Source organism: Salmo salar, chromosome ssa13, assembly GCF_905237065.1.
Source record: "Salmo salar chromosome ssa13, Ssal_v3.1, whole genome shotgun sequence".
NCBI classification, from domain to species: Eukaryota; Metazoa; Chordata; class Actinopteri; order Salmoniformes; family Salmonidae; genus Salmo; species Salmo salar.
In genome coordinates this window covers 60,720,396-60,748,394 of record NC_059454.1, presented here as the reverse complement: position 1 = coordinate 60,748,394, position 27,999 = coordinate 60,720,396, and the positions used below count along the sequence as shown (strand labels likewise).

Below are 27,999 nucleotides of genomic sequence, written 5' to 3'. Positions count from 1 at the left end.
CATAACTGAAGCATGTATAATCAAAATGAGATTTATTGTCAATTACTTTATCAAAACCAATCTTCCTTAAACATTATTCTCTCATTTAGAGATTTTGGCACAAAATCTTGTATTATACATAATTCTTCAAGACATACTGACTCAGTTTATACAACATTGGTGAACGCGATTTCTATCAGGATCACCACATCAATAATAAAATATACTTTTACAACTGGGTTTCCATTCAAAAGTGTCAACACAAGTCAAGTTGTGAAGAAACTATATTAAACGACCTCTGATATTGTCAATGCAATAGGTAGTGGAACACTTGTCATCCACAATATTCTAAATTCACAACTTTTTTCAAAAGTGTGGTGGGATACTGGTATAATGTAGTCACTTACACCATTTGTTATACTACCTTTAAAAAAAAAAAAAAAAACAGGCCAAGTTGGCAGCAGCGGGTTCCGCCTCCTCAGCTTCCGACAGCAGAATCCACTTTAGCAATAAAGAAAAATAGGGGCGCTAAATAAAAACATCCTTCAGCAGAATAGTAATGATTCACAAAGAGACCATTTCTAACCAAACCGTGGTAACCAACTATATTTGTTTGTCCCCCCCATTCTGGTTCAAGAGCCAATATGAACTAATAATCTAAGATAAAACTCTTTGTGAAACATCACCGTACTCCATTTATTTTTTCTTCAATTCCAATAAAACTTGACTGCTAAATTCAAAAAGCCCCCATTTCTTTATATTTGGGCGTGAAATCAGTTAGATTTGTATATTTACAGGTTAAATTCTTAATGCACAGAGCTTAATAAAAGAAAAGTTGAATATAAATTGAACAAATTGAAGTAATTACTCAACTTAAACTAACAGAGAAACATAAGTTCCAGTGTATACCTAAAGTTATTTTAAAACTTGAAATACCTTCTCAGATGTTTTTCAAGGTTATCAAATCATCAGCTTTTCTTGTTAAGAGATCCTTACCATGGAGCCAAGCAGACAGGGACGTTCTGTAACCCATTCATCCAGCATGGTTGAACAATCATCACCTAGAAGAAAACTGGCAACAAGGTTTAACGAGTAACGTGTTCTTATATCATTGGTTTCATAAGACTTCACACATGCTCATTCAACATTTAAGTAATGATCTCAAAACAGTTTTAAGTGTTCATAAATTCCCCTGATATTTTTTTTTTTTACTCTGAAGTTAAAGCAGGTTCAGTCTCAACATCTGAAAATAGATAAAAGTACTTGACCCTACATTTTGAGTGATGCGCTTGCACTCTCTGCACACTTCGTGCAGAACTCCACCGAGACGTGGTTCTTGTCCACGTGCAGACAGACGCCACCAGAAGTCTCTGTCTCCATCTTCACAAGTTTCCTAGGCAAGGCATAATCATGGTCTTCGTTCTTGTTGGACTCCTGGAAAAGTGAGGAAGATAATTTCATGCCGTTCACACCGCTCAGCCTTGACAACAGCTGGGCTAACATACTCTCGTTGGCCAACACAGCTCTCAGGTACCTCGATTCATCTTCCAACTCTTCCACCCTCTTATTCAATTGGACGTTCTCCTGTTTAAGTATGTGGTTTTCTGATGACAGAGACCCAACTTTATTCTCCAGCCCGTTGACATATTCCTTCTTTTTCAGACGATTCATTCTTGCAGCGATGGCGTTCTTGTTGATCATGCGCCCAGACAGGTTCTCTCTCCACTTCCTTTTCTGACCAGCAGACATTCCTTCTGGCGATGGCGTCCTGGACGTGCCGATTCCAAAATCTTGATCTGTTGTGTTACCCACACCTAATTCGGTCAATCCAATGTCGAAAAGAGGGGAGACTGCGTCCTTCTTAAATGTCCAGTTTAACTTGTCGATTCCAAATAAACCATCAAGCTCTAATCCGACTGTACTATCCCCATTCTCTGAGCTCATGTCTTCGTAGGGACTCGTTTTAAAATGTATAGTTTCAAAGTCAGGGACTTCAATTTCAAAAGGACAATTTGAGGTGTGCACCTCCACATCAGTGTTGTCTGAATGACCTCTTCGTCTGGTGATCATTTTAGCTTTTGACGATGGGCACCACCTATTTATTTCCGCTCCAGTCTGGACTCTGCATACATTTTCTGTGAGGATACACAAAAGGACATTGATAAGTAACATTGTTTTTAATTAGGTCGGTTTAAAGAATCTGTTGGGTTTCAACAGATTAGCAATGAAATAAATATTTGAGCATTCAGTGAGTAAGTTGCACCTATTCTTCAGATTCCCTCCATTATCTCAATTCCCATTTGGAAGGGCCTTCTGTCTTGAGGCCATGCACGTTTCCTTTACCAAATATAAAATCACGTTCTTGTGATCCAAAAATTTTAGTAATGTGTTCTTTATTGCCATGTCTGTTTGTGGCAAGGCTTGCCTTCGCTAACAAGTTAGGTTCTAAATAACATGCTCCTGATAAATATAAGCTAATTTTGCTAGCTAAAATTACCATCCCTAGTGAATAAGTTGTTGGCGACATCCTCGTCAAATCTGTGCAGTTGTGTAAAAACACTTAAAAAGTACCACTTAACTATTTTTGGGGGGTATCTGTACTTTAATAAAGAATTGACACCTTTTACTTTACTACATTCCTAAAGAAAATAATGTACTTTTTACTCCTTTTCCCTGACACCCAAAAGTACATGTTACATTTTGAATGCTTAGACCATTTTCCTGTCCTGCTAATTCACACACTTAAAACTTACTAAAGTATATTTTAGCAATTACATTTACTTTTGATATTTAGAAACCAATAGTTTTACTCAAGTAATATTTTACTGAGTGACTAACTTTTAATTGAATAACTTCCTATTAAAAAGGTATCTATATACTTTTACTCAAGTAAACTCAGTAAAAAAAGAAACGTCCCTTTTTCAGGACCCTGTCTATCAAAGATAATTCGTAAAAATCCAAATAACTTCACAGATCTTCATTGTAAAGGGTTTAAACACTGCGTCCCATGCTTGTTCAATGAACCATAAACAATTAATGAACATGCACCTGTGGAACGTTCATTAAGACACTAACAGCTTACAGACGGTAGGCAATTAAGGTCACAGTTATGAAAACTTAGGACACTAAAGAGGCCTTTCTACAGACTCTGAAAAACACCAAAAGAAAGATGCCCAGGGTCCCTGCGTGAGCATGCCTTAAAAGGCATGAGGACTGCAGATATCGCCAGGGCAATAAATACTGTGAGACGCCTAAGACAGCGCTACAGGGAGACAGGACGGACAGCTGATAGTCCTCGCAGTGGCAGACCACGTGTAACAACACCTGCACAGGATCGGTACATCCGAACATCACACCTGCGGGACAGGTACAGGATGGCAACAACAACTGTCGGAGTTACACCAGGAACACACAATTCCTCCATCAGTGCTCAGACTGTCCGCAATAGACAGAGAGGCTGGACTGAGGGCTTGTAGGCCTGTTGTAAGGCAGGTCCTCACCAGACATCACCGGCAACAACGTCGACTACGGACACAAACCCACCGTCGCTGGACCATTCATGACTGGCAAAAAGTGCTCTTCACTGACGAGTCGCAGTTTTGTCTCACCAGGGGAAATGGTCGGATTCACGATAATCGTCAAAGGAATGAGCGTTACACCGAGGCCTGTACTCTGGAGCAGGATCGATTTGGAGGTGGAGGGTCGGTCATGGTCTGGGGCGGTGTGTCACAGCATCATCAGACTGAGCTTGTTGTCATTGCAGGCAAACTCAACGCTGTGCGTTACAGGGAAGAAATCTTCCTGCCTCATGTGGTACCCTTCCTGCAGGCTCATCCTGGCATGACCCTCAAGCATGACAATGCCACCAGCCATACTGCTCATTCTGTGCGTGATTTCCTGGAAGACAGGAATGTCAGTGTTCTGCCATGGCCAGCGAAGAGCCCGGATCTCAATCCCATTGAGCACGTCTGGGACCTGTTGGATCGGAGGGTGAGGGCTAGGGCCATTCCCCCCAGAAATGTCCAGGAACTTGCAGGTGCCTTGGTGGAAGAGTGGAGTAACATCTCACAGAAAGAACTGGCAAATCTGGTAAGTCCATGAAGAGGAGATGCACTGCAGTACTTAATGCAGCTGGTGGCCACCAGATACTGACTGTTACTTTTGACCACCCCTTTGTTCAGGGACACATTGTTCAATTTCTGTTAGTCACATGTCTGTGGAACTTGGTCAGGTTGTGTCTCAGTTGTTGAATATTGTTCTGTTCATACAACAAAACAAATAAACATTTTATTTAAAGTTTGCTGAAAATAAACACAGTTGACAGTGAGAGCAAGTTGATTTTTTTACTGAGTTTATAACAATTGGGTACTTTTTCCACCACTGTAGCTGTGAGGGTCTTTGTCGAAAAAAATGAAAGGCTGTTTTATATGAACATTTCTTGTGCAGCTGTTCAAAGCAGGCTGCATCTAGGCACCAAAATATTGTCTGAGAATATAGCTAGCCAGTAGCTACACAGAAATTTGGGAATGATTCCATACTGCCATACACAGGCTGCGTTTCAAACTCATAAAATATACACCCTCGTCCACTTACCCTGGCCTTATGCCCTAGGGGGAATACCCGTCACCATCTTGGATGTCGGTCCAAACAAGGGAAGTTCACAACGTAAGCCCCTCAGCCCTTGTTTTTGATCGAGATTGCGAGTGTACAATTATGTTCACTTCAGGGCCTGAAACACCCCATAATTCAATTTGCGATGATTGTACATCCGCTAAGAAAAGTCAGACAAAACTTAAAACCTCAACGGCAATATGGAGAAGTCAACATACAAGTAAAAACGAATCTAAATAAATTAGAAAATTGTGCTACTTATGCACATGACAGCTCAAAAAAGTCTAGTAAAAGTAATTATGTTTGGTTAGGTTTTGGAAATTGTAGAAATAAAACATTCCTTCAGAAGTTCCAGCTAGGCATGCTGAAGTTAGTTAGCTAATTAATTTGCTAGTTGTTATACAGTAGGCAAATATTAATAATTATATAGAAAATGTAAGTAAACATGCAATCATAATTGACTGTAATGCATATAAAGCATGCGCAAGGTACCGGTGGCTGAAAAAACAATCATCGCGGGATTAACGCATTTCCGGGCAAGGGCGGTCCATTTAAAAAAAAATCATTCCTTCCTCCCTCCCTCACCCTGCAAGTGTATACTCGTCAGACGTCATGATACGTCATCAGAAGTGTCCACTTCATTTGAGGGGAGACAGTGTGTCTTTTAAGTGTTTGCAACGCAACCACAGTTGGTTGAGCATCACAAATTCGGTCCTGCGCGCCCCCCCCGGAAGACAGATAACACCCATAAACGTCCATGTTTAGTTGCATGTGGTTCGATTGAAGTTAGAAAATGCTCCGTTACTAAATTATATAAAATGTTTTTGGCCATGAAGTAAACCAACAATGTGTGCGCCCTGTCAATGTAAATATTTGAAATGGACAAGATAGCAGCGTACGCATTTGATTAAGTGCGTCACGGAGCAACACATGTATTTCATTTAATAATGGTGCATGTTCTTAATTCAAACGAACCCCATGCAACTAACTTAGTCATGGAAGTTTAGAACAATGTTCTCTTTTAAGTCTGGAATTGAGGAAGTATCCCCAAGTAAAGGGTTGTCACTAGTTACAATCACAGTCAATGGATATAGTATATCATTAAACTATTTGCTTTTTGGTCTTAATATTAAGCTTACTATAGCAGTGTGGTTTAAAATCCGATTTGAAGATGATACATCGCAGAAATGGGCTGGGTTTATGGCTGTGGTGCGTTACCGCATTAACATAGCTAACTAACTTTAAATAAAAATAACGTTGGCGAAAACACCAACTACTTAGTAACGTGAGCATTATCTCAATTATCACGCGAGTACTTGCATGGATTGCTAGGATGTTCCAACAAATGTAAATTGACAAGCTAACTAACTAGGGCTAAAGACATTAGCCTTACTAGCGTTAGGTAGCTAGCTACACTTGAAGCTGAGTAGTGTAAAGCATACCTAGCACAGAATCTGACCAACCTTTACTTGGGTGGTACCAGGTTAGCGTTACTTTAGACGGCCATTGGCATTGCGCACAAACAATGTCTGACACGGCATTTAAGTACTGTAACCACACACTTACCGTCCGTCAAGCTTTAACTGGATCAGATTGTATATATTTGTTTGCAGTATTCTTCAGGTTCTTGTAGGAAAATATAAAATGTTGTTTGAAAGTCGGTAAACTTACTGACCACACAAACTGAGAGAACTTCGAAACGTACAAAAGATGGCGACTCACCGGCGGAAATTCAGAACGTTAACACTGAGGCGCCATACAGTTAGTATTTATGACGCGTCCAAAACAAAACAACTCGGAGGTGTGAGACTTCAGTGCTTTCAAGCCAACTGGTAACTCGAAAACAAACCGAGCTCCGACTGGGGGAAATCGTTTTGAACTGTCATCCAACTCAGAATTCCAACTCGGGAACTTGGGCCTCTTTCTAGACCTCCGACCTGAAGATCACTGACGTCATGTGACCTCGTATTTTTCCCAGTTGTGTTAAACGCACCATTAGAAACTCTGTGCTGTTCGCGTTGTTCTCTGCTCATGGATGATTTTTATAACTAACCCAAAAACTAGGCTTATTGTTCTATATGAGGTTACCACAGCCACAAAGTCAAAATTGTCTATATCGTCATGTTTTGCTGTTGTAATATTCATTTAAGTTTAGCAGTGTGGTTAAGGTTAGGTTAAATATCGGAATTTAATAAGATAAATTGTAGAAATAGGCGGAGTTTGTGACTTTGTGGCTGTGGTAACCATGGTGATAATGGTGCTTTCAAGACAACTGGGAACAAGGTCAAATCAAATCTTATTTGTCACATGCGCTCAATACAACAGGTGTAGACCTTACCGTACAATTCTTACTTACAAGCACTTAAGCAACAATGCAACTCGAGAAATATAAAAAATATTAACAAAAACATGTATAAAAAAGTAACAAGAAAATTGCATAACAATAATGAGGCTAGATAAAGGGGGTACTGGTACAGAGTCAATGTGCAGTGGTACAGGTTACTTAAAGTAATTTGTAAAGTGACTATGCATAGATAAACAGAGAGTAGCATCAGTGTAAAAACGAAGGGGAGGTGGGGGGGTGTAAATGTAAATAGTCCGGGTGGCCATTTTAATAATTGTTCAGCAGTCCAAAAGGCTTTCGGAGCCATCATCGACTCAGTGGGTTTTGTCCAACATGTCTCTGGACCTACTCACTGCCACAGTCATACTCTGGACCTAGTTTTGTCCCATGGAATAAATGTTGTGGATCTAAATGTTTTTCCTCATAATCCTGGACTATCGGACCACCATTTTATTACGTTTGCAATTGCAACAAATAATCTGCTCAGACCCCAACCAAGGAGCATTAAAAGTCGTGCTATAAATTCTCAGACAACCCAAAGATTCCTTGATGCCCTTCCAGACTGCCTCTGCCTACCCAAGGACGTCAGAGGACAAAAATCAGTTAACCACCTAACCGAGGAACTCAATTTAACCTTGCGCAATACCCTAGATGCAGTTGCACCCCTAAAAACTAAAAACATCTGTCATAAGAAACTAGCTCCCTGGTATACAGAAAATACACGAGCTCTGAAGCAAGCTTCCAGAAAATTGGAACGGAAATGGCGCCACACCAAACTGGAAGTCTTCCGACTAGCTTGGAAAGACAGTACCGTGCAGTATCGAAGAGCCCTTACTGCTGCTCGATCATCCTATTTTTCCAACTTAATTGAGGAAAATAAGAACAATCCGAAATTTCTTTTGATACTGTCGCAAAGCTAACTAAAAAGCAGCCTTCGCAAATGGAGGATGGCTTTCACTTCAGCAGTAATACATTTATGAACTTCTTTGAGGAAAAGATCATGATCATTAGAAAGCAAATTACAGACTCCTCTTTAAATCTGGGTATTCCTCCAAAGCTCCATTGTCCTGAGTCTGCACAACTCTGCCAGGACCTAGGATCAAGGGAGATACTAAAGTGTTTTAGTACTATATCTCTTGACGCAATGATGAAAATAAGCATGGCCTCCAAACCCTCAAGCTGCATACTGGACCCTATTCCAACTAAACTACTGAAAGAGCTGCTTCCTGTGCTTGGCCCTCCTATGTTGAACATAATAAACGGCTCTCTATCCACCGGATGTGTACCAAGCTCACTAAAAGTGGCAGTAATAAAGCCTCTCTTGAAAAAGCCGAATCTTGATCCAGAAATTATAAAAAACTATCGGCCTATATCGAATCTTCCATTCCTCTCCAAAATTTTAGAAAAAGCTGTTGCACAGCAACTGACTGCCTTCCTGAAGACAAACAATGTATACGAAACGCTTCAGTCTGGTTTTAGACCCCATCATAGCACTGAGACTGCACTTGTGAAGGTGGTAAATGACCTTTTAATGACGTCAGACCGAGGCTCTGCATCTGTCCTCGTGCTCCTAGATCTTAGTGCCGCTTTTGATACCATCGATCACCACATTCTTTTGGAGAGATTGGAAACCCAAATTGGTCTACATGGACAAGTTCTGGCCTGGTTTAGATCTTATCTGTCGGAAAGATATCAGTTTGTCTCTGTGAATGGTTTGTCCTCTGACAAATCAATTGTAAATTTCGGTGTTCCTCAAGGTTCCGTTTTAGGACCACTATTGTTTTCACTATATATTTTACCTCTTGGGGATGTCATTCGAAAACATAATGTTAAATTTCACTGCTATGCAGACGACACACAGCTGTACATTTCAATGAAACATGGTGAAGCCCCAAAATTGCCCTCGCTAGAAGCCTGTGTTTCAGACATAAAGAAGTGGATGGCTGCAAACTTTCTACTTTTAAACTCGGACAAAACAGAGATGCTTGTTCTAGGTCCCAAGAAACAAAGAGATCTTCTGTTGAATCTGACAATTAATCTGGATGGTTGTACAGTCGTCTCAAATAAAACTGTGAAGGACCTCGGCGTTACTCTGGACCCTGATCTCTCTTTTGAAGAACATATCAAGACTGTTTCAAGGACAGCTTTTTTCCATCTACGTAACATTGCAAAAATCAGAAATTTTCTGTCCAAAAATGACGCAGAAAAATTAATCCATGCTTTTGTTACTTCTAGGCTGGACTACTGCAATGCTCTACTTTCCGGCTACCCGGATAAAGCACTAAATAAACTTCAGTTAGTGCTAAATACGGCTGCTAGAATCCTGACTAGAACCAAAAAATTTGATCATATTACTCCAGTGTTAGCCTCCCTACACTGGCTTCCTGTTAAGGCAAGGGCTGATTTCAAGGTTTTACTGCTAACCTACAAAGCATTACATGGGCTTGCTCCTACCTATCTTTCCGATTTGGTCCTGCCGTACATACCTACACGTACGCTACGGTCACAAGACGCAGGCCTCCTAATTGTCCCTAGAATTTCTAAGCAAACGGCTGGAGGTAGGGCTTTCTCCTATAGAGCTCCATTTTTATGGAATGGTCTGCCTACCAATGTGAGAGACGCAGACTCAGTCTCAACCTTTAAGTCTTTACTGAAGACTTATCTCTTCAGTAGGTCCTATGATTAAGTATAGTCTGGCCCAGGAGTGTGAAGGTGAACGGAAAGGCTGGAGCAACGAACCGCCCTTGCTGTCTCTGCCTTGCCGGTTCCCCTCTTTCCACTGGGATTCTCTGCCTCTAACCCTTTTACAGAGGCTGAGTCACTGGCCTACTGGTGTTCTTCCATGCCGTCCATGGGAGGGGTGCGTCACTTGAGTGGGTTGAGTCACTGACGTGGTCTTCCTGTCTGGGTTGGCGCCCCCCCCCTTGGGTTGTGCCATGGCGGAGATCGTTGTGGGCTATACTCGGCCTTGTCTTAGGACGGTAAGTTGGTGGTTGGAGACATCCCTCTAGTGGTGTGGGGGCTGTGCTTTGGCAAAGTGGGTGGGGTTATATCCTGCCTGTTTGGCCCTGTCCGGGGTATCATCGGATGGGGCCACAGTGTCTTCTGATCCCTCCTGTCTCAGCCTCCAGTATTTATGCTGCAGTAGTTTATGTGTCGGGGGGCTAGGGTCAGTCTGTTACATCTGGAGTATTTCTCTTGTCTTATCCGGTGTCCTGTGTGTATTTAAATATGCTCTCTCTAATTCTCTTTCTCTCTTTCTGTCTTTCTCTCGGAGGACCTGAGCCCTAGGACCATGCCTCAGGACTACCTGGTATGATGACTCCTTGCTGTCCCCAGTCCACCTGGCCGTGCTGCTGCTCCAGTTTCAACTGTTCTGCCTGCGGCTATGGAACCCTGACCTGTTCACCGGACGTGCTTGTTGCACCCTCGACAACTACTATGATTATTATTATTTGACCATGCTGGTCATTTATGAACATTTTAACATTTTAACATTTTGACCATGTTCTGTTTTAATATCCACCCTGCACAGCCAGAAGAGGACTGGCCACCCCTCATAGCCTGGTTCCTCTCTAGGTTTCTTCCTAGGTTTTTGGCCTTTCTAGGGAGTTTTTCCTAGGGAGTTTTTCCTAGCCACCGTGCTTCTTTCACATGCTTTGCTTGCTGTTTGGGGTTTTAGGCTGGGTTTCTGTACAGCACTTTGAGAATATCAGCTGATGTACGAAGGGCTATATAAAAATAAATTTGATTTATGGCTTGGGGGTAGAAGCTGTTAAGGAGCGTTTTGGTCCAAGACTTGGCGCTCTGGTATCGCTTGCCATGCAGTAGCAGGGAGAACAGTCTATGACTTCGGTGACTGGAGTCTTGGATAATTTTTTGGGCCTTCCTCTGACACCGCCTCGTATATAGGTTCTGGATGTCAGGAAGTTTGGCCCCAGTGATGTACTGGGCCGTACGCACTACCCTGTAGCGCCTTGCGGTCAGATGCCGAGCAGTTGCCATACCAGGTGGTGATGCAACTGGTCAGGATGCTCTCGATGGTGCAGCTGTAGAACTTTTTGAGGATCAGGGGACCCACAAGTCGTGGCCTCTTCACAACTGTCTTGGTGTGTTTGAACTATGATAGTTTGTTGGTGATCTTGACCCGCTCCACTTCAGCCCTGTCAATGTTAATGGGGGCTTGTTCGGGACTCCTTTTCCTGTAGTCCACGATCACTCCTTTGTCTTGCTCACGTTGAGGGAGAGGTTGTTGTCCTGGCACCACACTGCCTGGTCTCTGACCTCCTCCCTATAGGCTGTCTCATCGTTATCAGACCTACCACTGTTGTGTCATCAGCAAATGTAATGATGGTGTTGGAGTCGTGCTTGGCAACTCAGTCGTGGGTGAACAGGGAGTACAGGAGGGGACTAAGCACGCACCCCTGAGCCACCCAGTGTTGAGGATCAGCGTGACAGATGTGTCGTTGCCAACCCTTACCAACTGGGGCGGCCCGTCAGGAAGTCCAGGATCCAGTTGCAGAGGGAGGTGTTTAGTCCCAGGGTCCTTAGCTTAGTTATGAGCTTTAAGGGCACTATGGTGTTGAATGCTGAGCTGTAGTCAATGAATAGCATTCTCACATATAGTTGAAGTCGGAAGTTTACATACACTTAGGTTTGAGTCATTAAAACTCGTTTTTCAACCACTCCACAAATTTCTTGTAAACAAACTATAGTCTTGGCAAGTCGGTTAGGACATCTACTTTGTGCATGACACAAGTAATTTTTCCAACAATTGTTTACAGACAGATTATTTCACTTATAATTCACTGTATCACAATTCCAGTGGGTCAGAAGTTTACATACACTTGGTTGACTGTGCCTTGGAAAATTCCAGAAAATGATGGCATGGCTTTAGAAGCTTCTGATTGACATCATTTGAGTGAATTGGAGGTGTACCTGTGGATGTATTTCAAGGCCTACCTTCAAACGCAGTGCCTCTTTGCTTGACATCATGGGAAAATCAAAAGAAATCAGAAAAGACCTCAGTATAAAGTATAAACACCATGGGACCATGCAGCCATCATACCGCTCAGGAAGGAGACGCGTTCTGTCTCCTAGAGATTAACGTACTTTAGTGCGAAAAGTGCAAATCAATCCCAGAACAACAGCAAAGGACCTTGTGAAGATGCTGGAGGAAACAGGTCCAAAATTATCTATATCCACAGTAAAATGAGTCCTATATCGACATAACCTGAAAGGCCGCTCAGCAAGGAAGAAGCCACTGCTCCAAAACCGCCATAACAAAAAAAAACAGACTATGGTTTGCAACTGCACATGGGGAAAAATATCATACTTTTTGGAGAAATGTCCTCTGGTCTGATGAAACAAAAATAGAACTGTTTGGCCATAATGACCATCGTTATGTTTCGAGGAAAAAGGGGGAGGCTTGCAAGCCGAAGAACACCATCCCAACCGTGAAGCACGGGGGTGTCAGCATCATGTTGTAGGGGTGCTTTTCTGCAGGAGGGACTGGTGCACTTCACAAAATAGATGGCATCATGAGGTAGGAAAATTATGTGGACATATTGAAGCAACATGTCAAGACATCAGTCAGGAAGTTAAAGCTTGGTCGCAAATGGGTCTTCTAAATGGACAATGACCCCAAGCATACTTCCAAAGTTGTGGCAAAATGGCTTAAGGACAATAAAGTCAAGGTATTGGAGTGGCCATCACAAAGCCCTGACCTTAATCCTATAGAAAATGTGTGGGCAGAACTAAAAAAGCGTGTGCGAGCAAGGAGGCCTACAAACCTGACTGTTACACCAGCTCTGTCAGGAGGAATGGGCCAAAATTCACCCAACTTAATGTGGGAAGCTTGTATAAGGCTTCCCAAAATGTTTGACCCAAATTAAACAATTTAAAGGCAATGCTACCAAATACTAATTGAGTGTGTGTAAACTTCTGACCCACTGGGAATGTGATGAAAGAAATAAAAGCTGAAATAAGTAATTCTCTCAACTATTATTCTGACATTTCACATTCTTAAAGTAAAGGGGTGATCCTAACCTACCTAAAACGGGGAATTTTTACTTGGATTAAATGTCAGGAATTGTGAAAAACTGAGTTTAAATGTATTTGGTTAAGGTGTATGTAAACTTTTGACTTCAACTGTATATATTTTTTTGTTTTGTTGTTACATTGTTTGCAAACTGATATGTGACATGTATTAATGCCAAAATAACATACAAAACAGGCAAGCCCCACCCCATTTTTTAAAAACTATATATTTATTTATTTTTGCCTGAAAATGTGGGGCTCAAAACAGGTGGGGCACTGCCCCCTCTGCCCTGAATGACGGGTTGCCATTGCATAGCCCTAAATAAAAAAGTAAACATGGACTATTAATTACATCATTTTTTTCACATGGTTGGGGTGCGACAATTTTCAGATATCAAAATGGTGTCATGGGCCAAAAAAGTTTGGATGGCGTGCAGTAAACCCCTGGGGATTTCACAAAGTCAAATTGGCATATCGTAAAAAGTCATGAAAACAAACATTTGCTTTTTGGTCATAATTTAAGGTTAGGGTTAGCAGTGTGATTACGGTTATGGTTCAAGTTTAAAATCACATTTTAAGAAGATAAATTGTAGAAATAGAATGAGTTTATGACTTTGTAGCTATGGTACCTAGTGACGACCAACATGCAGGAACGGTCCGAATAGGCCCACAGTTCACTTTCTTGACGCTGGGGGGCAATGTTGAGTCGATCTAGAATGTGGGGTTTCCATGGAAATAGGGGAACGCAGACATCTCTCTCAGCAGACAGTAAGGTGTCAAACAATCAGCTGTTTTGTGAAGTTTTAGCTAGCCAACATGGGTAAGAAGTCATCCGATGAAGACAAGACTACGTTGGCGGAGGCCTTTATCAATTTTCAGTAAGCACTGTTTTATTAACCTTATTAGCTAATAAACTAAACCAATGTTGCAACGCTGGTTTATTGTAAATATCACTCTCCAAAGTCAGTGAACTAACGTTAGCTAGCTAGTAAGCGAGACAGTTTGGCTAGCTAGCTAGATTTGCTTGTCAGTTTACCAAGCTAGCTGCGATCCGAATTGAAAAGCCGTAAATGTAAAGCCTACTTTTTTATGATCTATCCATTCAACTAGCTAGCTATATAGAATGACGCAGAAAGTCACGAGGTATGTTATAGCTAGATACATAATCTAGAGGCAAAAGAAACGCACACCTATTTAGGCGAGGTGCTGGCTATCGGAGTAGAACACTTGACAAATTAAAGGAGTGCCGAACACTCTAGGAGCTGAGACGCAATAACGTAATAACCAACGTTTCGTTATACCCTGATGAAGACAGCTTGTCTGTCGAAACGTTGGTTATTAGGTTATTGCATCTGAGCCCCAAGTGTGCGGCTCTCCTTTAATTTTTCATAGCTAGATACATAACCTTTGAAATAGACAGAGACATTAAGCCTCTCTAGTTTGATAGACCTTAACGGTTTGAGCAACAGAAATTGAACGTGCCAGCTTTTTGACATTGACTCAAACCACACATTCCCAGACTATGACTTACTTGTGTGTTGTATTTAGGCTCCAAGTTAAGAGAAAGGAAATACAAGAGTGCCAGGAGGAGGTCAGTCAACTCGAGACAAAGAAGCAAAGATACACAGAATTGGTGAGAACATTAAGCAATTGTGAATTCACAGGGTCTGTATTCATTTTACATTCACCAAAACATCAGTAGTTTTATTTTGCAACAGTTTTATTACTTTAGGACAAAGCCCCCCCCCCCAGCACTACACAGTGGATTCAAATAATCAAAGCTTGATGATGTGTTGGTTATTTGAATCAGCTGTGGAGTGCTAGGTGCACATTTGGGTTTTTGACCAAAGATCATTGACTAGACTACCTACAGACTCATTGAGTGAGAGAATCTACACTATAAAATTATTAAGTGTTTTGTGCTCACAGAGGGAGCAGTTGAAAGAGGAGCAGTTGGGGCACATAAAGGTCTTGCGGAAGCAGGCTAAAGAACAGGAGAGTAAGCTGGAGCAGAGAGAGGTAGTCAACAAAGAGCAGGTGGAACAAGCTCTGCAGCAGAACTTGGAACTAGTCCGCAGCCAGGAGAAAGAACTGGCAGGTAGTCTCTAGGCTCTCCAATACAATATAACGTAATCATAAAGCTACCTGTCAATAACTGTTTTTACCATCCACCGGTACTCCCCACCTGGAATATTATGAATGTGCAATATTAATGTAACATGAATACAAATAGTTTGTCCCTGTGCGTGAGAGAGCTGCGCGCTGAAGTCAGCCGCCTGGAGGAGGAAGTGCTCGTCTTGCACGCCGAGAGGCACATCAGGCAGGAGTATAAGATGACCGGAAGCCAAGAGCACCAGCAGCAGATCCAGCACCTGGAGGCTGAGCTGGCTCAGATGCAGAAGGGGTTTCAGGAGATGGCAGGTACATGCACTCACAGGCTTGGCTCCTATAAGGGATGGATAACTAGGCCTATATTTTCTGGGAAGTCAACTCTTATTCGGACCCCTGTAACCCTATACAAACCAGTAACTTGTTTTAGGAATAAACTTTTCTTGCAAAGCGAGATTAAACCTCAAAATTATTTAATCAAAGAAATAATATTTACAAAAACAAAAGTCAATTCATTTACAAGACCGAGAGAGACAGATGTCCTCACAGCTTTTCCTTGACCGTGTCTCTTATTTCTACAGACAATATTCAGCGCTCTCTTGATGTAACTTTCAATGAAATTGACAAGAAGACAGTGCATCTCATAGATGAAAAAAAACAGCTGGCTACAGAGGTAAGACATAAGGCACATCAGCAGAACAGATTTCTTTAGTTTTGATGATGATACACTTTTTCCTCAGATGGCCATCAAACACCTTGACAAGCACAGCCGACAGGAGATCAAAGAGAATGAGTGGCTGAAGAGAGAGGTATGGCGTATGTGTGGTTGAAAATATAAACAGCACATTAGGTTTGCTTTAATTTACAGTTCATAATCTGGTAGTCATCATGATTTGTTCTAAAAGAAAGCATAAGAAAGCACAGTAAGACCCATCATTACATACCATAATAATATGGTAGCAATTGGGGTTTTGTTTGTGTGACCCTATTGTTACACAGTATACACTGAGTGCACGAAACATTAACACTTAAACTTTAGTCCCCCCCACCCCACCCTACAAGGTGTCGAATGCGTTCCACAGGGATGCTGGCCCATGTTGACTCCAATGCTTTCCACAGTTGTCAAGTCGGCTGGATGTTCTTTGGTTGTTGAATAAAGTATTACCAGACATGATCAGAAAGCACATCCCCTTGCTCCAGGGGTCTGTACTAGAAAGATGGATGCATGAGTATAAGTTAGCCAGCTAACTGTCCAAAATCATTTCATGTTTGAGAAATATAGATTTAAAATTAACAATAGATTTAAAACAACCAATATACACGTTTTCTTAATCAACCAGAAAATCAAGTTTGTGTGGCTGTTTATCAAATTTAGTTGGCTAATTGAATAATCCTGCTTTCTGGAATACCCCACAGCTTGCTATTTACACAAGAGAGGTATCCATTACAGCATTGGCCGTCCAACAACTGGAGGAGGAGAATCTTGAGCACATGAGTCAACTGTTTGAGCGTCGCCTGGAGGACCTGCAAATCTCTAGGTCCCTCACCTCAACATAACTCTTCACCCACATTCATATACTGTAGATGGCCATTTGCCCTTATTTCACTGTGTGACATGACATGTCATATGTTACTGAATAAAACTGGACAGCCTGGTCCCAGATCAGTTTGTGTTGTATAGCCAACTCCTATGGTCGTCGTCATGCCATTTTTAGGCAAGACAGCACAAACAGATCTGGGACCCGGCCATCAATTATATGCAATGCTATTCTATTAATCCACTCACCTGTGGTAAAACGGCTCTCTCCTTGCTTTCCATCTGTGGTCTCACTCATCTCTCTGCTCTCCTGTCCACAGAAACGTCTTCTTGACTCAGGCGGCAGGACTGGGACCCTCTGACTCCACAGTACAGGAGACCGTTATGAAGAGTAACGCTCTCAAATCAGAGAAAAAGTTGTCACATGCGCCGAATACAACAGGTGTAGACCTTACAGGGAAATGCTTACTTACGAGCCCCTAACCAGCAAAGCAGTTAAAAAAAATACGGATAAGAATAACGTAAAAGTAACAAGTAATTAAAGAGCTGCAGTAAAATAACAATAGCGAGACTATATACAGGGGGGTACCGGTACAGAGTCAATGTGCGGGGGCACCGGTTAGTTGAGGTAATATGTACATGTAGAGTTATTAAAGTGACTATGCACAGATGATAACAACCAAGAGTAGCAGCGGTGTAAGGGGGGGGGTGCAAATAGTCTGGGTAGCCATTTGATTAGTTGTTCAAGAGTCTTATGGCTTGGAGGTAGAAGCTGTTTAGAAGCCTCTTGGACCTAGACTTGGCACTCCGGTACTGCTTGCCGTGCAGTAGCAGAGAGAACAGTCTATGACTAAGGTGGCTGGAGTCAGACAATTTTTAGGGCCTTCCTCTGACACCGCCTGGTATAGAGGTCCTGAATGGCAGGAAGCTTGGCCCCAGTGATGTTCAGGGTCTTTCGCACTACCCTCTGTAGTGCCTTGCGGTCGGAGGCCGATGAAGTTGCCATACCAGGCAGTGATGCAACCCGTCAGGATGCTCTCGATGGTGCAGCTGTAGAACATTGAGGATATGAGGACCCATGCCAAATCTTATCAGTCTCCTGAGGGGAAATAGGTTTTGTCGTGCTCTCTTCACGACTGTCTTGGTGTGCTTGGACCATGTTAGTTTGTTGGTGATGTGGACACCAAGGAACTTGAAGCTCTCAACCTGCACCACTGCAGCCCTGTCGATGAGAAACGGGGGCGTGCTCGGTCATCTTTTCTCTGTAGTCCACAATCATCCCCTTTGTCTTGATGACATGGAGGGAGAGGTTGTTGTCCTGGCACCACACGGCCATGTCTCTGACCTCCTCCCTATCTCATCGTTGATCAGGCCTACCACTGTTCTGTCGTCGACAAACTTAATGATGGTGTTGGAATTGTGCCTGGCCGTGCAGTCATGAGTGAACAGGGAGTAGAGGAGGGGACTGAGCACACACCCGAGGAGCCCCTGTGTTGAGGATCAGCGTGGCGGATGTGTTGTTACCTACCCTTACCACCTGGGGGCGGCCCGTCAGGAAGTCCAGGATCCAGTTGCAGAGGGAGGTGTTTAGTCCCAGGGTCCTTAGCGTATTGATGAGCTTTGAGGGCACTATGGTTTTGAATGCTGAGCTGTAGTCAATGAAGAGCATTCTCACATAGGTGTTCCTTTTGTCCAGGTGGGAAAGGGCAGTGTGGAGTGCAATAGAGATTGCATCATCTGTGGATCTGTTGGAGTGGGTCTAGGGTTTCTGGGATAATGGTGTTGATGTGAGCCATGACCAGCCTTTCGAAGGACTTCATGGACTGTGGCCAACCATCAGGTTATGATGATGATGATCAATTGTATTTTTTATTTGACAAATCCTTGTACAAATGTCAGCAACAAGATGAATTGAAAGTACAACTTAATGACATTATTAAATACAAATTAACAAAACACCATAATATACAAACACAGCTATCGTCAACTGTTTAGCAAGCAAACCAAAGCTGGGATGGCACAGCAGAGAGAGTTCTCAGTCCTGCAGTGTAGATCCTAGGTCTAGGATGTCTTTCAAATTGAAACTATTGATATTTTTTTGTTGCTGACAAGTGATGACATTTGTCCAGTGTTTCCAGTAGTGCAGCTCCTTGACTAGAAGCAGGGAAGACCACAAGAGGGACAGAGTAGTGATTCCTTGTCACTTTTGGAGTTTGTGCAACTGTTGCTGCCTTAGACTGTATTGACAAGCATATATCACAAATCTAAATATGTTGGCCTTTCTGAAATACTCACGTTTCTTAATCATCTGTTATTGCCACTTACAAATGTCAATTATCACAATCGTCTGACAAAATAATTTATTTGTCACATGCTTTGTAAGCAACAAGTGTAGACTAACAAATGCTTACTTATGGGACCGTAGCAACAATGCAGAGAAAAAAAAAAAGAGAAATAAAATAGAAAAATGCACAATTTCACATGAAATGGGAAGCAAGTAGAAATAGACATACCTGATCTACAATTAAAATGTTTTCGGGGACGACGACTTTCCTTTGATGATTGTTTTACTAACCAATCTTCCACTAAGTGGGCACCAGCGTGCCACTGGGAAGGGTGCTGTGATCAGTATCGTCTAACTCTAATGGGAGGCCCGCCCGGGTACAGGAAGCCACTGAGTCACAGCTCCCTTCCCAAGACTATTTGGCAACATGGCAACACTCATTTCCGTCTAAGACGGCATGTCCTCTCAGCTCAACTCAAGATAAAAACTTAAACTAACAATGGCTACCAGCAAGTTCCTCTCTTGGAATGTGGCACTTTCATTTACTGAGCTAATTATTTTCACCCCTAACCCTATCCAAATTTCCTCCATATTGGATACTGTACGGGCTTTTATCTTTCAGTAAATCACTGTAGTCATTTTAACCCCTCCCCCCTCCCAATGTCTAATGATTCCCACCAGACGGGGTAAGCAGCAGCCCCGTACCTCCCCTCCACCCAGCAACGGAAGCATGGCGGGCTCAAAAGCAGGCCAAAGAGTTGGAGAGGGATGAAACAAGCGGCAGATGCAGCGAGGCAGCCTACAGACCAACAGAGGACCCCCTTCAGGACCTCAGTGTGCTTCTGTACGGCAGCCAGACCTACCTGCAGGTAAGAGCCATCTCAGGCTATTCTCGGAATCAACATATCCGTTAGACGTATAGAGATTCAGTTTTATTTCAACTCTATGGGCATATCTCAATAATCAAATGTGGTTTCCTCTACTCACCTTTCCTCCATCTGTGCCGACATTAAAGAGGAATCTTATAACACAATTCAACTCAGCTTCCCTCGACCATGGGCATAAGCTCTGTTTACAACAGTTGTCTCTGGCATTCACCTTGCTTTGGCCAATAGTTCTTCCATTTGAGGGTGGCTCAGGTCGAAGAGAAAGCAAAAACATGGTCCAACCCATTTTTGTTTTTCTTAGTTGGCAAAGTTAATGTAGAAAGATAAAGCTGTACTGGCAGCCTCCATCGTCATCTGTCGATAGATATATAGGTCAGCGACAGCACAAGCTAGAGCTCGTAGCTACACTGAACAAAACTATAAAAGCAACATGTAAAGGTGTTGGTCCCATGTTTTATGAGCTGAAATAAAAGAACCCAGAAATGTTCCATACGCAACAAAACCTTTTTCTCTCAAATGTTTACATTCCTGTTAGTGAGCATTTCTCCTTTGCCAAGATAATCCATCCACCTGACAGGTGTGGCATATCAAAAAGCTGATTAAACAGCATAATAATTACAGGTGGACCTTGTTCTTGGGACAGTAAAAGGCTACTTTAAAATGTGCAGTTTTGTCACTCAACACAATGCCACAGATGTCTCAAGTTGAGGAAGTGTGTAATTGACATGCTGACTGCAGGAATGTCCACCAGAGATGTTGCCAGAGAATTGAATGTTCATTTCTTTACCATAAGCCCCCTCAAACGTCATTTTAGAGAATTTGACCGTACGTCCAACCTGCCTCACAACCGCGGACCACGTGTATGGCGTTTGTGTGGGCGAGCGGTTTGCTGATGTCAATGTTGTGAATGGAGTGCCCCATGATGGCGGTGAGGTTATGGTATGGGCAGGCATAAGCTTCAGAAAACGAACACAATTGCATTTTATCGATGGCAATTTGAAATCACAAAAATACCATGGCGAGATCCTGAGGCCAATTTTTGACCAATGGATGCATATCTGTATTCCCAGTCATGTGAAATCCATAGATTAGGGCCTAATGTATTTATTTCAATTGACTAATTTCCTCATATGAACTGTAACTCAGTAAAGTGTTCATGTTGCATTTATATTTTTGTTCATTATAAATATTACAGCAGTGTGGCTTGGGTGTTCCTTATGCATGCTGCTAAATCACAGCACTAATCTGTATCCACACCATGTGCCCACCTGGGAATTTCATTTTACCACAGTGTTGAAGAGAAGATGATTTTAGTAAGGTGCTAAACAAAATCATGAATGTGACGTCGAACTTCGCTATCCTTTTGACACATGCCATTCATTTTAGATTCAGAAGGTATTGAATCCTCCTAAAAAAAAAAAAAAAAAATGCCCCAGGGACAGAGGCTTAAGTGAAGAAAGGGAGCGAAAGAGAGAGACTTAGGGATTGCCTCTCTCTGCCACCTCTTGGCAGTGGATGCAATCGAGACAACATAGGGATCTGAGAGTAACAATCTCTCTCCTTGTTGCGATGGGAAATCTTGGGCCAAACAGGATGCGTCGCTTATATGAGACTACTCCCTTCCCTCTCTGTGCTGGCCAGCAGGGAGACATGCACCTGGGCCCTCTGGAGATGAAGCTGCTGACTGTGGTGGGCCAGGCCCTTCCCCTGCACCCTGTGCCATCCGAGACCCCCGGCTCCGAAGGCTCCTCCTCAGCTCCCGAAGACTGGCCCCTCACTGCCCGCATCATCCACAAGAGGTTCAAGTAGCCAGGCCCAAGTACTAATACACACACTTTTATAAATCTAGCATTGGCCTCATGTTGGGATCAGAGACATGTATTACCATTAAACCTGCAATGATACTACAAACGCAAGGGTCTAAGAATGTTCTCTTTAGGAACAATTGTGCCACATGATGCTTCACAGGTTTAAAGCAGCTCAGAGTAGAAGTATTGATGTAGGTTCTGTCCATATAAATCTTATTCATTAAGATCGATAAGACTCACACGTAACTGATGTTACAATGTGGATACAGACCCATGTTATAACCCAGGGGAATTAGTGATTCACTTGTCTTACTCTTCGCCACATAAACCTTTATACCCATTTGGGTATAAATGAGGTAATCCCCCCCCCCCCCCCAATACTTAATACAGTTGATTTCAAATCACCCACAAACTCATGATACTGTTGCAAAACACTGTGGAAGCTGCACTTTATTGAGAAAAAAAAAATCTACCAAATTCTGCATACATTTATTTATATATTTAACAAAAATATAAATCTGCAGGTACAATGCAGTTAATGCTAATTTGATGAATAGAATAACCTTCATGTTCTGACCATCCTGCACATATCCCACCCACCCCCATGATGGAAAGGATCCATTTTATATACACAAAGCACCGATCAACAGTGTTCTTCCCCCCCCCGCTCAACTGGACCCTACTGCCACTTACCCAACATTCAAATATTAAATCATTAAACATACTTTATTTGTGCTTGATTGATCTAGTATGGCTTAATAGAATAGTCCCAAAACTGCTAACCCAGCCCTTCTGGCACTCTCGACAAGCTAGAGCAAACAAAAGTATTTAAAAGATTTCAAATAGTATTTCAACCCAGATCTGACACCTAGAGCTGACCACCACAGCTCTTTCCCCTGCCTCCTGTGACCACCTCCTTTCCCCCAACCCCAACGCTGGTCTATGTAAAGATGGCCCGAGCATGAAGGACACTCTGCACATTTATTTTGGAAAGGCAGCCATAGAATTGTTCCATGTAAAATAAATTACATGCCAAGTGTAAAGAATAAATCTGGATCGTTCCCAACGCAATGCAGGCAAATCACAAATGTAGTGCCTTGCTAGTGAGTGAAAATGTTCCCTTAAAAGAAAAAAGACCCTAGCTCACAGAATTGACTGTTGAATCATTACACTTGTTTCATGCCAATATCACCCCGGGGTTGTGACTGAGCTGCTAAGTACTGTGCTTGACATTATGCTGGTTCAGTGATTAGAGCTGCATCAGTCTGAGTCGGTTACATGTTTCCATCTTTATATTATTATTTTTTTTATCTCAGTCACTCTCAAACTCCAATTATACAAATCAAATCATACCCATGTATACACCTGAATACCTCCCACAAGGAAGAGTTTAATGTCATTCATTTCTTTTCCCCTATTTCATATTCTCTGTGGGTATAAATAAATACAAACAATGCACAAGGAATGTCTACTGCAAACGTAATAAAATTATTTTTGAAAATCATGGTATAAACAGAGGTTAGCTTTACTAATCAGTTATGGTTAAATTAGATAATGTACGATTGATGATCGGATCAAGCAATTCTGTGTGATAAACCACTATTTTCCATACATAACAGCAGTCAAATGTCTCCCTTTCCGCAACCATTTGTATCTATTATTACAGAAGACAAATGGGATGAGTGATCCCTGTAGAGGGGTTAGAATGGCAACGCACACTTTCTCGGAAGACAAATTACAAAAATGGGATCCGTGTCCTATACTTGACGCCTCTTGGACATGGTTTCCCCCCTTGAGTCCTTATTTGTGCTGATATTCTCGACGAGGAGTATAACAGCTAACTGGATTTTTGCTTGAAAGTTAGTCTCGCTGCTTCATGGTTTGTCTTCGGAGGGCAAAAGCCTCCTTTTTAGGTTACATGAACTGCATCTGCTGAGAGAAAGATAAAAAAATACATTCAACATGGCCTTTAAGTGCCTAACGTTAATACTCCTTGTTTCCCTTGATAACAAACCATGTTCCTTCACAAAAAGTAGGCCAGAATACAATAAAATATCTACAAAGATTTTCTTTCTCCAGCACTTGCGTTCTCGGATGTGTGTTTGATCAGGACAGCAGTGTGTCCTCAAGGAAGGTCATTGACACGATTCAGTTAATCGCCAGTCCTGTGTCATGACTAGTTGAGAAGTCCTCCGGCACAAAACAGGACTTACGATTCTTAGATCAAAAATGCCTTCCATCCAGGACATACTGTTGGCAAAAATCAAACACACCTGAAAGCGTAGTGCAGAAGAAATTACTATCTATTAAATACATTCTGGCCACATTGATTTAATGCAAATGGAATGTATTGCAATGAAGATAACAGCAAAAAACTATTAAGTGTTTGAAGCAGGGGTTGAAACCGGTTCAGGGAACAGAACTGAAAACCGTAAAGTAACATTTTAAGGAACAGAAACAGAACCTTTACTTTAAAAGCATGGGAAGCAGTGAATTAAAAAAATATATATTTTACGTTCCAGGCATTTTTTTTCAAGTCCCACAACAAACACCTATGCAAAGCCCTCACTCTGTCACTCAACAACTTATTCCAGTGTCTGCCTGCAAGCTGAAAATCTTTGCCTGTGCGATTTTAGGCTACCTGCCCCTCCAAAGCATAGGCTACTGTACTGACGTTAGTTACAAGCTTGATTCAGAAGATAGGGAGAAAGATTTTTTTATTAGCTAGAGAAGAATGGATTAACTTTTTCAATGCTAGTTAAGGATACTACAGGTCTAGTTATCACGTTTCAAGTTGGATCTATTAACTACAGAAAAGGTAAGACGCGTTTTTAATTCTGGTGCCACTCTGCACATACGAGCTTGCTAGCTAGCTCAAGCTTTCAAGCTTGTTAGCTACAGTAGCTAGCTCAAGCTTTCAAGCGCGTTAGCTAGCTAGCTCAAACTAAGGACATTTAAAGTTGCTCCTCCTAGGTATAATTCTGTGGACCTAATTCGTATAATGCATGTCATAAGATGCCCAGCATTTAGCCTCAACGCTCTCTCCCCATCCGCAAAATTTCAGACCATGTAAACAACTAGCTTGCCTACTCTTAAGTTATTTAATGAGCTAAATGTAAACCAAAAAATAAATAAAAAATAATTACAATATAAACCAGTACTTTGAGGGGTTTGAACCGGTTCAGAACTTTATTTTGCTGGAGTGAACAGTGGAACAAAACGAAGTGGTTCTGTTCAGAACGAATCGATTGGAATATAATTTTGGTTCCACCCCTGGTTTGAAGCTTGAATTGCAGCATGATAAACAAACAGGGCTGAAGTCCACTCCAGAGAAAATAAACATTTAGCAGAATTGTCTCAAAGGGCTCCATTTTGTCAGCATAGACGAGTGTCAAAAGAAACCACATTACTCCAATATTAGTGGTGACATTTATTTTAACGGTCAACTTGCACAAGAGGCTGCTGATCATTTATGCAAATGCATGTAAATGGTCAGTGAATATTTGATGCACACCAATGTGGCTTTGTTTCCAAAATAAATGTCTCAGTTTATGGAGTGATGCAATCTGTTAACAGCGCTGCTTTCATTATGTTGTCAAAATGTCACATGGGCCAATGTACTTTTTGAAAAGTCTTGTTTCGCAGTCTAGGTCAGACTTCCGTGCAGACATGCAAGGCAACGGAGCAAGCAACATCTTACAGGTGGTTGAGTGATTATGACAGGAAAGACTGGGCCATTAAGCTTTGAAGCACAAATAATTATCAAACCCAAGAGACATTGGTGTGTTGGCAAGCGGAGCAGAAGTGTGCAGATATGAGCATGCAGCACACACACACACATTGTACCTAAAGAGGTTCTACAAGAAATCCTTGAGAGAGAGTTGTGCAAAGGGGTCCTTTCCTGGTGCTCTGAGAGGACTCTGACTGGAAGGACTAGAAGCTGCCGAGGGCTAGTTCAGAGAGAGAATGACAGGGTGAGGGGAAATTGAGGAACGGCTAGAGAAGGAAATTACAAACAAGAGGGGAGAACCTAGCTACAGATATAAAGGGAGCAGAATGGAGAGAACAGGGTCAGGTCCAGAGTGTAGCGCCCTAACACGGTCAGTGTGGAGGTAAAACCTTACAGCTCTTGACAAGAGGACAGCAGATAAATCGTGTCAGAAAACAATACATGCTTCACAAGATATTCTCCTAAGGCAGCTACCGTTCTGATTTAGAGCCTACTGAAGAGATGAAAGGAGGATGAGGGTGTTATATCCTATTCTAAATACTATGTTGACATGCCAGGCATCATTCAGAATAATAGCTGAAATGGTACGAAGGTGAATGAAAGCGCGTTCTGAATAGAAGTCCCAAAGTGCAGAATTCCTATTGACATCCAGAATATAATTCCTTAAGTCACTTGCCACTTTAAACCATTTACCAGTGATATGGAATAACCATGTGTATATTCCAATACCACTTTTATGGAGAATGAGTTGTGGGGCTGGATAACGCATCCTGCAGATAGATTTTTCATACAGACAGCAGGCATACCACCTCAGAGGGTGTTGAAGTTGGCCACAGAGTCAGACTTCTTTCTGTTGCAAAAGGCAGTAGAGAGCATGGTTGGGCTCAAATCCATACTAAACTGACCCAAGATCAGCGTCTACGAGGCAACATCACCCTACTGCTTGGCATCTGTTCAGAGAAAAGCTACCAGGGAAGGGAGTAGAATGGAGAGTCCTGTACCTGTGCTCCTGGGGCCGGGCCAAAGGGGTTGGCTGGCCTCATGACTGGTTGGCTGTACATCATAGTGGGCTGGGTCATCATGCCCATGGAACCCATCTGGGGAGGCTGAAGGAAGACAAACAAAAAATGAAATTGTGAAAATCAAATCGTCATGAAAGTTTTGCGTGCACCAAATTCTTTCCTGCTGAAGAAATTGTGATATTCTGACAGAATTGCTCGTTTATTTCAGTGGTATATGACGGGTTACATAGTAGTACGATGTCTCAGTTCAAACACAGTCGAGTTTTAAGAGAACAAAATCATTGTACATGTTGTCCTCAGCTGATTTGACACTGGTTACTGATAAACTATAGTTCAAATATAGCTCCATATTGAGACACGAGCACTGGGATGTAAAAGTTAATGGCTGAATCAGCTCGTCTTGATGCACATCAACAGCTTGCATTGTCAATCATTACAAGATGACATCCATTACAATGTCTTGGTCATTTTTCCATTTGATTCGTCATGGACCTTTTGGCTAGTCTGTGGGTGTAGAAATGAACGAGAACATAGTATATAATTTACTGTGCAATAGTGTCACAAATTGGTCCTAGTGTCACATTTTTCAAAAACCTAACAAGGTATTCCCCACCAAGATTCTCTTCCCAATAGAATTTAGAACCCCAGGAAACAGGGTCATGTTCATTATACCGCACGCAATGGAAAACTTTTGCAACAGAAAACGAAAATGTGCATTTCTTATTGGACATTAGGGTTTTTTTACCTGCAATTTCTAATAACCCATCCGCAACCACCCGACTACGTGCTAATGAAAATCTGAGGCCGCATCCAACCCTAACCCGCAAATATAGAAAATGCACTATAAGCTACAGTCAAAGACTGCAGAACAATTTGACAGGGGGTGCAGGATTTTGTTTTTCCATTTAAATATATGTTTCTGCTTATAATTTGTACAGTTTTTGCTGGTGAAATTTAACATTTTGATCATTGCAAGGAGTTGGCCCTACGGCTTCATTGAAAGCACAGGGATGGGTGCCTTTGTATCAGAAGATCTATATTCATAAAATGTCTAGGAGGGCTGATCTAGGATCAGGCCCCCTCCTGTCCATGCCTTATAATCTAAAAAGGCAAAACTGATCCTACATTGAGACGTTTTATGAACCCAGGCCCTGGAGTGAACCAGAGGCAAATGTATAATCTTAAAAAACGATTTAAAAAAATGTAAACCCAGCAAACAATTGTTATTGGTTCAAAGTGGAATTATCTTTGTCAGCTAAAAAATAAGGTTCAGAAATATGATGTACTGAGGGAAGCATTCACAAAGCTCCAGAAGTCAGATATGGTTGCACATTCTTAGAAAGATTGAGGCATGGCTGCAAGAGGTTGAAAAGATCCACCCCCCCAAAAAGAATACTTACCATTCCATATGCCATCATTCCCGTCGGCGTCGTTGCAGGGAAGGCCATGACAGATGGTGCCTGAGATGACAAGCAAAGATGGTCACTCTCAATAAACCAGGACACTCCGTCACTTTTACGCAAAGTAAACATATAACCAATTGTAAATAATGACAGTTTTATATTCATGTGATTAATGAACTAAATAAACTTTTGCAAAATAACAGGTGCAAATGCTTAGTCATTTTGGTCCGTATAGTTCCCTCCTCT

The 27,999-nt window shown here is 42.0% G+C and overlaps 3 protein-coding genes across 36 annotated transcripts in view; 1 reads left to right on the top strand and 2 right to left on the bottom strand.

Annotated features, from left to right (window-relative positions):
• Positions 1–17: 17 nt before the first annotated feature.
• Positions 18–6,697, bottom strand: crebzf (CREB/ATF bZIP transcription factor). 4 transcript variants are annotated; one of them, XM_014136924.2, is made up of 4 exons: positions 6,313–6,697; positions 1,253–2,114; positions 976–1,051; positions 18–480 (listed from the first exon to the last, which is right to left on the bottom strand). In XM_014136924.2, the coding sequence occupies exons 2-4, from the start codon at positions 2,047–2,049 to the stop codon at positions 406–408; spliced, it is 948 nt and encodes a 315-aa protein (XP_013992399.2). In that variant the 5' UTR covers positions 2,050–2,114; positions 6,313–6,697; the 3' UTR covers positions 18–405. The 4 variants fall into 4 exon arrangements, 3 of the variants coding, with proteins under 3 accessions (XP_013992399.2, XP_013992398.2, XP_013992400.2); XM_014136923.2 differs by having other exon boundaries at positions 6,157–6,629; XR_001320095.2 differs by having other exon boundaries at positions 976–2,114; positions 6,157–6,613.
• Positions 6,698–13,662: 6,965 nt separating this feature from the next.
• Positions 13,663–21,701, top strand: ccdc83 (coiled-coil domain containing 83). Of its 5 annotated transcripts, none has more exons than XM_014136921.2 (10): positions 13,663–13,851; positions 14,522–14,606; positions 14,903–15,071; positions 15,227–15,394; positions 15,664–15,755; positions 15,823–15,891; positions 16,499–16,620; positions 16,940–17,061; positions 19,585–19,772; positions 21,435–21,701. In XM_014136921.2, the coding sequence occupies exons 1-10, from the start codon at positions 13,790–13,792 to the stop codon at positions 21,597–21,599; spliced, it is 1,242 nt and encodes a 413-aa protein (XP_013992396.1). In that variant the 5' UTR covers positions 13,663–13,789; the 3' UTR covers positions 21,600–21,701. The 5 variants fall into 5 exon arrangements, with proteins under 5 accessions (XP_013992396.1, XP_013992395.1, XP_013992394.1 ...); XM_014136920.2 differs by having other exon boundaries at positions 13,665–13,851; positions 14,887–15,071; positions 21,432–21,701; XM_014136919.2 differs by having other exon boundaries at positions 13,667–13,851; positions 21,432–21,701.
• Positions 21,702–22,017: 316 nt separating this feature from the next.
• Positions 22,018–27,999, bottom strand: part of picalma (phosphatidylinositol binding clathrin assembly protein a) — a 59,300-nt gene continuing 53,318 nt past the window's right edge. For 21 of the 27 annotated variants that reach the window (XM_014136896.2, XM_014136897.2, XM_014136899.2 and 18 more), the window contains 4 exons: positions 27,751–27,810; positions 26,330–26,434; positions 25,445–25,548; positions 22,018–23,530 (listed from right to left, as the gene is read on the bottom strand). In XM_014136896.2, the coding sequence (XP_013992371.1) occupies positions 25,456–25,548; positions 26,330–26,434; positions 27,751–27,810 (258 nt within the window). In that variant the 3' untranslated portion in view covers positions 22,018–23,530; positions 25,445–25,455. The remainder of the gene's footprint in view (positions 23,531–25,444; positions 25,549–26,329; positions 26,435–27,750; positions 27,811–27,999) is intronic. The other 6 variants (XM_014136900.2, XM_014136905.2, XM_014136916.2 and 3 more) reach the window with 3 other exon arrangements.

What these genes read in the sequence shown, in the direction of transcription:
- crebzf (XM_014136924.2), bottom strand. Translation starts at nt 2,049, where the DNA reads ATGATCACCAGACGAAGAGGTCATTCAGACAACACTGATGTGGAGGTG. An exon ending in GCAAGCGCATCACTCAAAAT is followed by an intron (nt 1,052 to 1,252) that starts GTAGGGTCAAGT and finishes CCTTGTTGCCAG; the next exon opens with TTTTCTTCTAGGTGATGATT. An exon ending in CCTGTCTGCTTGGCTCCATG is followed by an intron (nt 481 to 975) that starts GTAAGGATCTCT and finishes TTATTGCTAAAG; the next exon opens with TGGATTCTGCTGTCGGAAGC.
- ccdc83 (XM_014136919.2), top strand. Translation starts at nt 13,790, where the DNA reads ATGGGTAAGAAGTCATCCGATGAAGACAAGACTACGTTGGCGGAGGCC. An exon ending in GAGGCCTTTATCAATTTTCA is followed by an intron (nt 13,852 to 14,521) that starts GTAAGCACTGTT and finishes TGTTGTATTTAG; the next exon opens with GCTCCAAGTTAAGAGAAAGG. An exon ending in GGGGTTTCAGGAGATGGCAG is followed by an intron (nt 15,395 to 15,663) that starts GTACATGCACTC and finishes TTATTTCTACAG; the next exon opens with ACAATATTCAGCGCTCTCTT.